At 44.3% G+C, this 15,464-nt stretch overlaps 1 protein-coding gene across 4 annotated transcripts in view; it reads right to left on the bottom strand.

Moving 5' to 3' along the window:
• Positions 1-15,464, bottom strand: part of MAP7 (microtubule associated protein 7) — a 176,100-nt gene that overhangs the window by 137,740 nt on the left and 22,896 nt on the right. For 2 of the 4 annotated variants that reach the window (XM_047770113.1, XM_047770116.1), the window contains exon 1: positions 11,149-11,296. The exons of 1 other annotated variant lie outside the window; for it this stretch is intronic. In XM_047770113.1, the coding sequence (XP_047626069.1) occupies positions 11,149-11,281 (133 nt within the window). In that variant the 5' untranslated portion in view covers positions 11,282-11,296. Of the gene's footprint in view, positions 1-11,148; positions 11,545-15,464 lie in introns of those variants that run through there. One more of the 4 variants, XM_047770112.1, reaches the window with a different exon arrangement.

Genomic DNA, 15,464 nt, shown 5'->3' with positions numbered 1-15,464 from the left:
ACTCAGGATATTTGGTTTTCAGCAGGGAACACCCTTGTCAAAGACCTGTCACATCATTGGAAATCTGAAGCATCACTGTGATTCTAAGAAGGATGTCTTCATTGGCATCAGGAAATCAATTTTTCTCAATCTTTTAACTGATTACAGATCAGGCATTTGGAATTTTGGCACCAACATAGTCTACCAGCCTAATGATCCTAAGCTATGTGTTGATCCAGTATCCTTGCTATGGCTTCATACAGGAAGGCCCGCTTTCTTCAATCGACATCCTAGAAGAGTGAACTCTTAAATCTCAAGGCCACATGGGTGGAAACCAGTAATTCTTAAATGCCACAGGCTCACTTAGAATGAACTATCAATCATAAGCCAAAATAGTTTTGTTATTTTTCTTTTTATTATGGCTGTACCCATTGCATATGGAAATTCCTAGGCCAGGGATTGAATCCAAGCCATAGCTACAACCTATGCCACAACTGCAATAACTCTGGATCCTTTAACCCACTGTGCCGGGCTGGGGATCAGACCCACACCTCCACAGTGACTCCAGCCACAGCAGTCAGATTCTTAACCCACTGTGCCACAGAGGGAACTCCACTATCTCCCTTTTTTCTTTTTAGGGCCACACCTGTGGCACATGGAAGTTCCCAGGCTAGGGGTCGAATAGGAGCTATAGCTGCCGGCCTACACCAGAGCCACAGCAATTCAGGGTCCAAGCCGTGTCTGTGACCTATACCACAGCTCTCAGCAATGCCAGATCCTTAATCCAATGAGCGAGGCCAGGGATGGAACCTGCAACCTCATCGTTCCTAGACGGATTCGTTTCCGCTGTACCATGATGGAAACTCCTCCATTATCTTTCTATTTTAACTTTCATATGAAAACATCACAGTCAAGTCTAAAGGAAAACTGAAATAGCTATGTATTCAGCCAAGAAATTTCCTATTACCAAGAGTCAATAATCTTGGGGAAAAAATAAAGTCTAAGACTCTGGGGATGACTAGGTAGACTTCCCCTGCAATGGTTATGACAGTACTGCCAAAAGAAAGGAATTCAAGAAACGCCAAAAGCCCTGAATTAAAGCTTTGCTTTTTTACACATCACCTGCAATAGTAGGGCCTCATTCATTAACCTTCTTCTCTCACAGGAGTAAGGCATAGATCAGTGACTGTACTAATTTGCTCATGAAGCATCTATAGTTGTAATGATCCACAAGAAATGGCCTAGAAATCCTCAGATGGGGCCTGGAACATCCGATTTGCTTTTCTCACTTATAATGCCTCATCGAAAATCACAGAGTTGGCCACATAGCTGAAATCATCCTCTGAGCCTCAGGATTTTGTTAAATCCAATGTTGGTGGCCAAGAGTCCTTTTAAATCTTACCTTCTTCCTTCGTCAAACTCACATCAAATGACAACAGACGTTCCTCATCTCTTTTCCGTTGCCAGAGGTTTCTAATTAACACAAGCTACATGCCTTTCTCCTTATTTTCTCCCTTTATTCAAGAGCCAGTTATGATTTAGAAGCTAATACAACTACATCCTCAATAATCACAGCAAAGGGGCAGAAAATGTTAGATGTTAAGGGAGGTGGAGTGGAGGAGACGCAGGGTGGATACCAGCTGCGAGGTGATTTGACTAAGACGACCATCTGGCAGCAGTAAGGACTCATCTGATGGGGAGGTAACAGGAAGGTAGGTGGGACAGATCCAGGCACCCTCACCTAGCACCCAGTAGCCCCAGAGTAGAAAGAAGAGGCCATGCGGGGATACTCAGAGCCTGCAGAGAAGGGCCAGGCATCATCGCCAGTGCACCGCTGAAATGGTTACTCACGAGCTCCAGGTTTGAAAAGAGGGCAGGTGAGCTAGAAGGGTACCGAGCACCCTAAGAACCCAGAGCATTCAGGAGCCTAGGGGCCACGCAGAAGCGGATGGGTTGGGAAGGTGTGAGGCTGTTTGTCAGGTAGGAGGATGAGCTCACCTATCTGGAAGACCTAGCACACTGTCTAGCGTGGGCTAGGCACAAAACCAGTATTTGCTGAATCTGAAGTCTGTGGGTGCCTAGGGGAATTTCCGAGTTCATGAGCCTCGTAGGTGGAGTGGTAACAAGTCTGAGCATAGACTTGCACTGCTGGCTGGCTAGCTAAACAAAGCTGGAGTGAAAGCCACAGAGCATCAGAGTCCATGCCAGCGCAACTTGTGGCAGTGGAGTAAAGAGGATTTTGAAGTCACTTGGACTGTGAGAGAATGCTACAAAGTCGACTCATTATTGGAAGCACTGGCCCACGGGGCCAGTTTACAGTTCCATTCATAATTCATGCTAGTGCTAACCTGACAGGATTCTAGACTATTAGCTGGGTAAGGGGAAGCTAAAGATAACGAACATCACTGTGCAAGAAATAGGAAAAGGATTTACTGCACTGTCGAAGAATCAGTGGTAATAAACTCTTAAAAAAAAAAAAAAAGTGGAGCTCCCCTTGTGGTTCAGTGGTTAATGAATCCAACTAGGAACAATGAGGTTTCAGGTTTGATCCCTGGCCTTGCTCAGTGGGTTAAGGATCTGGCGTTGCTGTGAGGTGTGGTGTGGGTCAAAGACGAGGCTTGGATCCCGAGTTGCTGCAGCTCCGGCGTAGGCCAGCGGCTACAGCTCCTATTCAACCCCTAGCCTGGGAACCTCCATATGCCTCGGGAACAGCCCAAGAAATGGCAAAAAGACAAAAAGTGATCCCAAAGCAAGTCCAGGGTAAAAACTCAGAGTGCTGAGGTTTGGAATGCAAACATTTCAGTTGCTACCTTGCATCTTTACACGTTGCCAACTGAAAGGTCGGCACCAGGAACCACCTACCCACAAAGAACCTGTTTTTCTGGGTCTTGGGAAGAAAAGGCTGATGCAGAGGTGGTTTTATAAAGACAGGCATAAAAGGAAATTTCCGAGGGTGGCTTAATGAGATGCAGTGAAAGGGGTGGGGGCTAGCGGGGCATGCGACGGGGAACACATGGGACTGACTGCTAAGGTAACAGCGGCTCAGGCTCCGAGGTGTTTCCTGATCCACGAAGGAGCAGGAAGGAGCAGTAGGCACCACCACCTGTCAAAGAGCTGGGGGAGGGTTTACATCAGTGAAGATTTGCTTCTTGCAGTCATTCCCCTCCTGCTTGCAATTTATGCTTTTAGTCATGGTAGTGAATTTTGATTGTTCCAAAATAAGGTAAGTGCTTTGAATACTTCGAATATGGCAATAATGAGCATATACCACAAACTAATTTATTTTATAGTGAGCTTTTGGCAGTTCAAGGAAGGAGATGGTAGAAGGTGCTTCTGGAATGCTTAGCAAACTGGAATTTGGTCCAAGTACGTCACTAATATCTGCAGGCTCGCTCCGTTGTGATTGTTAGGTATCCTAGCAGGAAACTAACAAGTCATCTCTGCATGAAGGCTAGTGGACCAATGTCTAACACAAAGTCGCTGTCCTATCACCAGGCGCGATGATGACCCATCGGTTAACTCTAGGCTTCCGCCAGATTCAAAGCCAAATCCCGGACCCTGGAAGGTTCCAAGGCCTGGAGAGTCTCACTCATTTTCTCTGGCTAGTGATGCCAGTGTGTCAATCTCTAATCAGTCATATAACAAGTATTTAGGGCCCCTCAACTATAAACTCAGCCTTGTATTAAGTGCTAGGGACACATGGGAATGAACCGGTCACACTTGCTGTCTGCTCAGCGTGTGATATCACTGGGGAGACCAGTAGTAAAAACTATTAAACAAACAATCTAAAATGGCTGGAGCAAGAAAGGACAAGTACTAGACTCTGCGAGAGCCTGCAACATGGAACCTCTTAGTGACATTTAAACTGAAAGACAAGTAGGAGTGACCACATTTGGTGAAGTGGAGGCAGGAGGAGAAGCTGAAGCAACGCCAGGTAGGGGAAAGGGCTTGGCCTCAGGATACAAGGATCCACCAGCAAATGCACTGACATCAGCATCCCAGCATCCAACACCAGGCTTGGACCCAACGTTCACCACACTTACTGCCCAATGACCAGAGGAAGAAACAAGACTACCGAGAAATACAAGTACTGAAATAAAAGAAGCTTAGAACAAGTCCTGGTGCTGAAATTTAGCACAAGGAAAAGAAAAAAGGCCTGTGTAAAGTTGGCAGCCCCCAATGTGAGCACCCATAACCTAAATCACTGCTAGAAACCTGCCTGCCCACAAATCTAGGACATTTCCATCAAACAACACACATACACACACACCCCAGGAAGAAAAAAAATAAAATTGCAAATTTTAAGGAAAAAAATTTCCTTTTGATTGGTTTCCAAAACGGTAGAGGAGTGCTGCTACTGTTCCCTGGATAAGACAGAACAGAGGCTTTCCATAATCCTGCAAAAGAAAAGGTACACTCCCTTCATTGTATCTGAAATAATCTGTGAGTGAGGCGATCTGACATAATGGTAATTTATTTCCTTAACATGACAGAATTACAGGGTATCACGATGAGTCATCTACCTGAAGTGCATCTGACCCACGTGAATAAACAAAGGATGAGGATCCAGTCAGAGGTTCCTATTGGGGGGAAGGGACTCAGAGAAGGGGAAGCCCTCCTGGAAATTTTCCACAATCAGGTTAAGGTAACAGGTAGGAGATCAGACTAGAGAAAATCTCCTTCTGACAGAGAGACTGATGAGGGGTCTGAAGAGACATGCATGATGGTCCTGCCACTAGGCTGCTCCCCCAGGAGAACATGTTGGTAGATGTTCAGAGAAAATGTGGGGCATTTGATTACAAATGACCATTTTTAAAACTGCCGTTTAATGAGCCCCCATTATTCCCCAGAGAGCGTGCTAAATACTGATGTCCTCTCTAATCCTCGCCACCACCTGTCAGTATCATTTTATTAATTTCACTTTACAGCTGAGAACCTGAGGCTTCGAAATAATGAGGTTAACAACACTAACTTGCCTATTTTCACACTCGATCAAAACTGTGAAAATAATTTTCCTTGGTCTGTACTCCTAAGCTCCATTCTCATTTCACATCCTACATTGTCCCTAGGCTAGCAAAGCCTTTGGAATCTGGACAGAATCTATTAGAATTCTCTCACGAACAAATCAATGGTGGGGATACAGTCAGCAGAAGTATCCTGTGGTGCTCTGGGAACCATTTCAAAACACAAAGTCTTACATCCACCTGTGATTCGCTTTGGGCCTTTGCATCTGGATCTGAGGTATAAGGCAGTATTATTTGCCTTTTGAAGGTGTCAAATCTAGAACATAAACCTAATACACAAGGGATCTGACGTAAACAGGTCTCTTTCCAGATGCCTACAAAACTGAAGAATTCAGATGGACTCTCTCAAAATTACCTTTGCTGCTGCGAGGGTATTCATTTCTGCTAAAAATATGGTCCAGGTGCCTGCAAGTCACCTGGAAAACCTCTGGTAGCAACAAAATTAAAGTTGCTCCCTGAGACAGGCTGATGTTGGTGGAAGTGGATCCTCAAGTCAACCTTCTAATAAACAAGGTCTAAGATTTATCAGCTGGGACATCCTCACCAAATACTTTTTGGGTTCCTAGGGTTGCAGCAATTAGCTCAATGTTAGCCCCTTCAATCACAGCTCTTGAAACAGGCATTCAATTATTAAGCCGTTTAATTTTATATAGCAAACCAATTCTATTACATATAGTACCTCACTGTACCAAAAATGTGGTTCTTAGGTATAGGTTAAACCACGTTCCCGTGTACACGGTGGTACGTAGGGTATGCTCATTTCCACATTGTGACACAGAATGCCTGAAAGACACATACGTTCAGACATTTATGGAGAATGCAATGAGTGCAAAGCCACACATTAGATGTTGTGATCCTTGTTCCTGATATCCTTTTTTTTTTTTTTTTTTAATGATTTTGGAGATTTGTTTATCTTTTTAAGGACCACATCCACAGCATATGGAGGTTTCCAGGCTAGGGGTCAAATTGGAGTTGGAGCTGCCAGCTGCCACAGTAACGTAGGATCTGAGCCGAAGCTGCGACCTACACCACAGGCAACACCAGATCCTCAACCCACTGAGCAACGCTAGGGATCAAAATCACGTGCTCATGGATACTAATCAGGTTCGTTACTGCTGAACCACAATGGGAACTCCCAATATCCTCTTTTAAAAATATAAATGCCTTGAATAAAACATTATGTTTAAAGTTACTTTAACAAATACAATTTATGCCAATCAATTTGACTTTAGGACTTTCTCCTCAGAGATCTTATTGTTCTTCCAAACTCTACTTTTGCCTCACTATCAAATTCTATAGCTGAAACCTTATGCTTGGTCTTGAAATGTCACAAATAAGGACACTGGGAATAGACAAGGGCCCAAGTCTTGCAGAACAAAAGAGGAAGAGGAGGAAATGTGTGAGAATGATTCCAAAGCGGCATTCGCGCTTCTTAACGCTCCTCCTTGAGAAGAAAAAGCCGCATGACACGGAGAGGACATCACAGTTGCTAGAGCACTTCCTCTCCAGTAGGGATATACATGGTAAACGGTAGATCGGATTTCATCTGGAAAACTGAACTGTCAGAAATTCTACCTTTAGAGTGGACAAGCCAGAAGAAAGAAGTCACCTTGGGTTCCATAAATACACATTTTAACAAAATGGGGGGAGGGGAGGGAGAACCACTCAGAACAATTGTGTCCTGGTTTCAAGGAGAAATTCTTATATCTTGATAATCGAACCTACAATTAGCTAAGAAAAGGGGCAGAAGGCACTGACTGTGGTATTAACACAGTGGTCAACTGATAAAACCTTGTAAACATATACTTTCATTTTTTTTCCTCAAAGAAAATGATGACTAGCATGATGGAAAACAACAAAACAGCAGAATCCCTGATACACTCTTAGATAAAGGCAAGCAGTAGCCAATAATCTGATTAGATCAGGTCAGATCAGATTAGGTCAGATACATCCAAAGGTAGTCCTGTCTCTTTCAGAGTAGTTACCTTGGGGAGTTCTTGTGGTGGCTCAGTGGTTAACGAATCCCACTAGGAACCATGAGGTTCCGGGTTCGATCCCCGGCCTCACTCAGTGGGTTAAGGATCCAGCGTTGCTGTGAGCTATGGTGTAGGGTGCAGACCACGCTCGGATCCCGAGTAGCTGTGGCTCTGGCGAAGGCCGGCGGCTGCAGCTCCAATCAGACCCCTAGCCTGAGAACCTCCATATGCTGCGGGAGCGGCCCTAGAAAAGGCAAAAAGACAAAAATAAATAAATAAATAAAAATAAAAACAGAGTAGTTGCCTTGGAAGGACAACTCTAATGTCGACATTTCTGAGAACTCCTACATCGATAAGACCTTTAAAAGCTAGGGAAAAGTATTTGTGAATGTGAGGTTTAACCTGCATTCAATAGCTGTCCCTGCACTTTGTAAAGTACCCGTGAAGAGTAACAATCCTGGCCCTTAAGTAGTCTACAGTCTAGAGAAGGGTGTGGGCGCAAGCCTAGATAATCTCCTCACACTATCAGCCCTTCCTCCGATTTCAGTTTATATGCTTACATTATTTGTAGACACCTGTCTTCCTCCCATAGATGGTTAAACTCTTCTGAGAGCAGGGACCCTGTCAGTTATCTTGGCATCATTTCCACAATGCCCAGCAGAGTAACCTGCACAGAGGGAGCATTTAACATACGGGTTTAGGGAGAAAATGTCATAGTTCATAATCACACTGTGCTCAGCAAAATTCCGGTTGGCCTTGACACCTATTCAAGAGCATACAGTCACTACAATACCTCAACAGTCTCTCCCAAGCAAGTCCTACAGTCAGCATTATACTGAGGCTTGGGTTCTAAGGTATAAGAGCAACAGCATAAGCCCAGCTCACTCCCAATTACTACCTAAGTGTTATACACATCAACAAGAGCCAGGTATGCAGATTCACTCACTGGCCTGAGAACTTCCATATGCATGGGGGCATCCATTAAAAAACAAAACAAAACAAAAAAACAGGTATGTAAAACATTCATATTGTTATTGACTAACATGAGAAAGAACTCCTTAAAAAAAGAGTTGATAGGGAGTTTCCGGCGTGGTGCAATGGTTAACGAATCCGACTAGGAACCATGAGGTTGCGGGTTCGATCCCTGACTTCGCTCAGTGGGTTAAGGATCTGGCATTGCCATGAGCTGTGGTGTAGGTCACAGACACGGCTCGGATCCTGCATTGCTGTGGCTCTGGTGTAGGCTGGAGGCTACAGCTCCGATTAGACCCCTAGCCTAGGAACCTCCATATGCCGTGGGAGGGCTCAAGAAAAGGCAAAAAGGGGAGGGGGAAAAAAAAAAAAAGAGTTGATGTAGTCTACCCAATAACCAAATGTAGTCGATCAGCTAACCAAACTACTGTCTGACTCCATCAGGTAATTGTGAAGCCACCACTGGGAGTCCAGATGGTAACTGACATGTCCATTCCCACTGAGTTCATTACGATGGTTACCTAACAGAAGAGCACCTGGAATGATGCTACTGTCATTAACCCAGAGTAAGCCCGGATAGAAGCTTTTAGCTCATTCAATTTAGATAGCAAGCTTCACTCCTGGTAATGACAGGACAAAAGATACTAAGCACGAAAGCCAGGTTGGGACACAGTCGGCTGATTAGACCATGGAGTAAGTAGAAGAAAAAGTTTTTGATTGCTTATCTTAATAGACATAAAAGACAACCTGTATGTCATCCTGCTGTGATGCTTTGGAAATAATTTAGAAAACAGGAGTTCATTACAAGTTGCAAAAGATGGTACAGGCAACAAGTGACTGGTAAGAAATATAATGCACAGAGCAGGCAATAACATTTAAGTGGAAAAGGAAAAATGAAATTGTAAGGCCAGGTTAACGTGTTCCCTTGCAGAGAACAGGCTGTCTGCTCCATGACATCTTTCTTAATACCCACAGTATTTCAGGACCTGACCATATCTCATACGAGAAAGCAATGAAGGATGGATAAAGCAGAGAGGACACAAATTCATAAAGTCACAGCTCTATGGACTACTTGGTTGTCCAATAAATAAGCCAGTAGCCACATGTGACTACATTTAAATTTAACTAAAAATAATTTTAAAAGATCAGTTTGCCAGTTGTAATAGCCATATATCAAGTGCTCCTAGCCACATGTGGATAGTGATTATCCTACTGGACAGTGCAGACAGGATATTTCCATCACTGCCCTACTGATGGACAAAGCTAGACTCAAACGGGAACATTCCTGTTGCTCCCACAGGCCTGATGAGAAATTCAGAATCAAAGCCAACAGTCATATCCCAATGTGGTTTATCTGCTTATTTTACTGAATGTGTCCATAAATTAGATATATTTGGGGATATAAAGAAAGTCTGGACATCCTTATCAGCACAGGATTTTTTTCCCTCTACTCTTTCTCCCCCTACCCTACCCCAATGCTTGGGGTGGAAAAAGGTAGAAAAACAATAGTAGGGGATCGGAAACTCTGGGATCTAAGTCTCTCTTATCCAAAGAGCTGCATAAACTGCCAAAAACAGATTTTTAGAAGCATCTACTTCCCCACCCCTTTTCCTTTCAAATAAAATACTTGAGGCAACTGAAAACAAAACAGAACAGGAGAAAGACAGAAGGGGGAATTCAAGAAAATTACTAAGGACAACTGGATGGCTATCATAAGCGACTGTTTGGGGACACCCAAGGGAAAAAGTGCCACAACTCAAGAACATTTCCAAAACATTGGCCACAGTTTTTAAAATACATGTTAAAAGTTACCAACTCCTAGGAGGCCCGATTATTTGCTACTAACAATTTAAAGTACGGAGTTTTCATCAAGACAACATCCTGGTTCAATATCTAATGCACTGACAAAGAGAATCACCTAAGTCACCTTCCAGTCACAGTATCATCGGACTTTTGAGGTCAGTTGGGCCTCAGAAGTGAGATCTGATAGTAAAATAAAAATGAGGTACAGTAATAAGACTACTTCTTGGAACTTCCCTGGATACTATCTTTTACAAATGAAATTTAAAAAATCGACTTTCGGATTTAAAATAATTTCAATTATACTTAACAAAAGCAAACAGACTCATTCCAGAACCAGGAGAAAGAGAGCCAGTAGCCTTCAGACACCAGATTCTATTTAAACACTTATTCTATCACTGCTCAAATATTTGCTCGCTACTTTGCCATGCTACCGCTCTGTGCCACACTGAGGAAATTGATGTCTCCGTGACAAAAGAATTCGAATGCAATCTAAAATGTCATCAGCAAGTTGGAAATGACAAAACTGATGACCTAACAGCTTAAGAACAGCTCATATGTATTTGGGAAGAGGGACTGTAAGAGTTAGGATACTGCAAAACTTAAAATGCAAGCCTATGCCCTTCTTCAGAAAGGCTTAATGCTGCTGTCTGACTGATAATAGCAGCTCTGAGAGGGGGGCCACGAGATGATGCTGTGCATGGTGGGGGGCGGCCGGAAGAGCCAGGCAAGCTGTGCTCCATTTCATCCTTTCTGTACCTGGTGCATTTCAACCTCTATTCAGATGCAGTGGAGTTGTCATCAGAAGATTTAACACCTCACGGTCCCCTCCCCACTCCGGAGATTTGCCCCCTACAGTCCTCCTATAGTCAAGTGTTTCTCTTCCTCCTCTCTCAGCATTTCAGAATAGAAAAGGAAGGCATATTCTGACTCTTTGCCCCTGGAAAGGCTGCACCCTCGGGTCACTTTATCCAACTCATCCCTTTCAAGGAGAAATTCACCCCAGAGAACAGAGATCACACACTGCACCTATGGAAGATGGGGGGGGGGGTTTATTCCTTTAAGCCTTAATAATGCATATTCCCTCCTCCTCTGAGGACAGTCATTGGTAACCGCTTAAGAGAACTTGTGAAAATTCAAGCTCTCTAGGCCAAGAGCAGCTTGGGTCAAAAAGGCAGCTGATCTGAAACCTACCAAATCTGCAAAATCCGTTCCCCATTTCATGCATACACATCCCCTACAGGGTGTGTAAATAGCACCAGCAAAAGGCCCTAGGAGGTCACAAGCATTCCACAGTGTGCACCCGAGGGGCGTAGGTAAAATGCACTATTGGCAGCGTGGGAAACGGGGGCTGGTGCTGGATCCGGCTCTGACCAAAGGGTAGGGCTAATGCATACCTTTCGGTCTTCTGGAATTTCCATTCTTTTGCTGTTCATCTTCCTCATTAATGGTGAATAAACCCAGGGGGACCGGCCTCGCATTGGTCTTCTTCAGTCTCTCTTGTCGGAGAGCTGTGGCTGATCCAGGCATACTGCTGCTACTTGTTTTTTAATTATGATTATATCAAAAGTATATGCTTATGTAATTGCAGCTCCCAGGAAGCTGCTAGTTTCTAAGCTGCTGGTTCATTTGAGCACTTGTAATAGATCCCCTATGGGTAAACAGTGTGCAAACAGCTGACAGATACTACCAGCCTCTTGGCAACTGAGGCCCTACAGTTCCCCTCACCTAGCAGCACCCCCTCCCCGGCCAGCCCCCTCCCACTTACTCCCCACAGGCACATGTGCGGCTCAAGCTCTTTTTCACGCACACACACATACACGCACACACTCTCACGCTCCCGCCCACTCCTTCCAGAAAAGCCCTAGGAAAGGCATGCAGTGTCAGATGCGTCCCTCCTCTGCCTAACCTGCTCAGATCCCAGCTTCTCCCTCCTGCTCCGGCCACCTTTTTCCAATCTTCTTCCCAACACCGCTCGGTAAAATATTCAGCACAAGGGGGAAATAGGATGTGCTGCTGCCGTTACCAGTCGCCCTGACAACCCTGACATTCCTAATCAAGGAGTGCTGGGAGCGGCTCCATCTCCGCGCTGCAGCCACAGCAGCCAGCCAGCCGGGATGCAGGTCCTGGGAAGTGGCCAGCAGAGGGTTACAGTGCGAGGCCAGGCGGCACAGACGCGGGCAGCTCCCTCTTCCCCTCAGCGGCAGAAGCAGCAGGATGGGAGGAGAAACAGAATTTTGCTCTCACACGGGCTGGCTCCCCAGCTGGGAGAAAGGGGCTCAGAGCAAGAGGGCTTTTTCCTTCTTTGGGGAGCCAGGTGTTTCATCGTAACAATGTTGGCGAGACCCTGGATGAATGAAGGCCTGGCTGGTACCCCAGAGCTGCGTGCTGCATCAACTCGGACTGTATAAACTCGGGCTTGGGCATCTATCACGGGGACCAGCCTGGCCATGCACCCGAGACCCTTCAGTGAGGACAGACAGGGGAGACCTGCACCTGTTGTCATAGACCACAATTTGGGGTACCCCTTCTTCAAGTCCAGCTGAAAGGACGCAAATGAGACACTTTGATCAGCCCTCCAATGGGAAAAAAGGGCAAGTCACTACCAGCAGGGCTGAGCAATTCTCAGCACTTGACCTCATTTTAGTTCTTTTTTGGACTGTTTTCTCCAAAGCACACAATCATGTGATTATTGTTTTCTCCTGAAATAAGCTCTCTTTAAGAGTCTCCATTTCTAGGCTGCCTAAAATTCAGGCTGCGCGAAAAAAAAAAAAAAAAAAATATATATATATATATATGATAAAAGGACACTAAAAAGCGCCCACCTCCAAATTAAGAAAATAATCTTTGTTCTGCTTTTGCCTTTTAATCAAACTCAAGTCTGCTTAGAAAGTCCAAAGCAATCTTTCCACTCCCAGACCACTCTCTTACTTTTTCTCCATCCTTAAACCTACTTATCCAAGAGGCGACCCAGGGACTCTACAGCAAGGAAAACATCCTCTCTAAATCCTCTGTGTGGGAGAGTAATTTCAGACACCTAACCATCCTCTCGGTGCCTCAGTTTTCTCCCAGTAAAACTGGGATGATGACATCAGTTCTCTTATAGGATTAGGGGCGAGGATTAAATGAGTGTGGTGCTAGCAGTTAAGTGGCTTAATAAATATCAGCTGCTTTAATTATATTTTATAATACACGATCATATCTTGTTCATTTTTGCTTTGTAACTACTTAAGGTGCTTCCAGTTCAACTGTCAGCTCCATCAAGGAATACTTCTGCTTGTTATCTACTTATATTGCCCCACCTAGTACCGGAAATGTACTAAATGGTTACCAAGTCCATGGTGGAAAAAAAAAAATAGATAAAATCTCTAGCAATCTTTCCCTCCAAGAGCTAGGAAGTTAAATTGCTGTGTTTAGGTTTGCGGCTTAGAGAAATGCAGGAAGTACCAGATATGGAGTTTATTTAAAATCATGTTAGGAATTGCGGTCGTGGCTCAGCAGAAACAAATCTGACCAGTGTCCATGAGGATGCAGGTTCGATCCCTGGCCTCACTCAGTGGGTGAAGGATCTGGCGTTGTCGTGAACTGTGGTGTAGGTCACAGATGCAGCTCAGATCTGGCATTGCTGTGGCTGGGGCATAGGCCAGAGGCTACAGCTCCGATTCGACCCCTAGCCTGGGAACCTCCGTATGGCACAGGTGTAGCCCTAAAAAAAAAAAAAAAAAATCATGTTAACTGGTAACAAGACATTTGGAATAACAACAGAAACAGCACTGAATGGGTCTGAGAAAGCATCTGAATCAGTGTCATTCTACATGCGAGGAAGCTGAGGCCCACGAGGCCAAGCTCCTTGTCCCATGTTAGTTGGTAGCAAGTTGAAAAGAAAAATTTAGATCCCCTCCTTCCTACTCCAGTGCTTCTCTTGATAAATGCTTGGCCTACATGATTTAGAATTCTTGATCCTTCTTTCTCCAGCTTCTACAGGGAGGGCAAGATGTGGAGAGGAAAGGAAAGGGAGGGAGGACCTGTGCCTTCAAAGAAAGCGGGGATACAAATTGGTTAACGTACTTCCATGATTTTCTGTAACTGGGGAACTTTTTTCTGAGCTAATACATTTTTTATTTCCTGTGTATTTTTCTTTAATCAGATGACCAAAAAATATAAGCCAATATCATTAACATATTTGTGAAAATATTTTCAAATCTACTTTAGTTTCTTTGTTATATTTTGAGAGTATCAGGCTCATATCTATAAGGAAGACACACACACACACACACACAGAGTATAGTTGAAACTACCTCTTAGCAGAGAAAATAAAAAATCAGTGTCTTGGGCAAATGACAGATTTTACTCAGGAACAGTCCTCACCCAAATAAAGCTAACAGCTTCCAATCATCTCCACTGAGTTTAATAAAAGCACTGCTGAAAATGGTAATGCTAAAGAAAAAGGGATTTTTTTTTTCCTTCTACCTTCTAAATAAAAATTTAAAAAAAAAATGAAATGACAATATTAAAGAGGTATTGTAGGAAGGTAACGAAAAACCTTCCTAAGAGTAGGTTTTGAAAAGCAAAGTGGGTGCTCAAATTCAGATAACCCCTGCAGATGAGGCCCAGTCCGCTCCATTCAAGAATGGCCTCAATCCCTCTATGGGAGAAATGCAACAGCCAAGCATATACTGCCTAGTGTTTAAGTGGTCCAGACAAGATTACAGGTTTCAGGAAGGCATCCTCCTTGGGGTCTGTGCCTTCACTCCAGGCACCCAGCAGAATGAAGGTACTGGAAAAGAGATCACAGGTCAGCCTCTGGAGACTTAGAGGACCAGAACTGAGCCCTGCTCTGCCACCCAGGCCAGCTGATCAGTGGTCTTCCTTTTCTGTTCATTTTGGTGGAATACCCCTCGGTCATGAAGAGGGCATTTTTCATGCTCTAAGGGGTCTCCCAGAGGATGTTGATTTGTATCAAAAATGTGAAAGGCACCGAAATGGCTGTTCTGTTTTGTTTTTAAAAGAAAAGAAATTATATACTTAAAACCACTTACAGGGGTAAGGAGAACTCACCAAAGGAGGTACACAATCAAGGCATGTGGCCATGCAGGCTCAAGTCAAGGAATAAAATAATAGCCCATCATCCAGGAACATGTTCAACTTGTGGTCTGACGCTGTGCTAGGTGCATTAGAGACGCTACCTTTGTTAGTTACCATGGCCCTGAGGGAGAGAGGAGTTTCACCACTGGACAGGGCAGGAAACTGAGGCTCAGAGAGGTTTACGTCACACAGCTAGTTAAATCACTGGGTCAGGATGAAACCCAGGCCCACTTCCTCTAAAGCCAAAATGCTTTCATCCTACTTCCCTGTAAATCCAGACTCCCAACGCCAGCCAGCTGCGTCTCGGTCACAGCTGTGACCAGTCACGGGAAAGCAAACAGCTCGAGATCAAATAATCATAATAAAGGATTTTTTTTTCCTACTCATGAAGTACACATTTTCTGCCCTCATTTAGGACATATACATACATTTCAGACTAGAGTCCTAACTGCTCAAACGCAGCCTTTAATGGAATACTGTGGCTTGACCCCTGCAGGGACAGAAGTCAGAGCTACAGCCGCCTCCTTTTTACACTCTGACCACAAATAAAAGCAAATGTGGAAAGAAGGGATAATGAGACTTTAAATATCCCCAGAAAGGAAAGGACTACTACTCTGAACTCCTTAGC

The sequence above is a fragment of the Phacochoerus africanus genome, chromosome 2 (genome assembly GCF_016906955.1).
Source record: "Phacochoerus africanus isolate WHEZ1 chromosome 2, ROS_Pafr_v1, whole genome shotgun sequence".
NCBI classification, from domain to species: Eukaryota; Metazoa; Chordata; class Mammalia; order Artiodactyla; family Suidae; genus Phacochoerus; species Phacochoerus africanus.
Note: the sequence above shows the minus strand (reverse complement) of the source record. Positions and strands in the feature narration are given on the sequence as shown.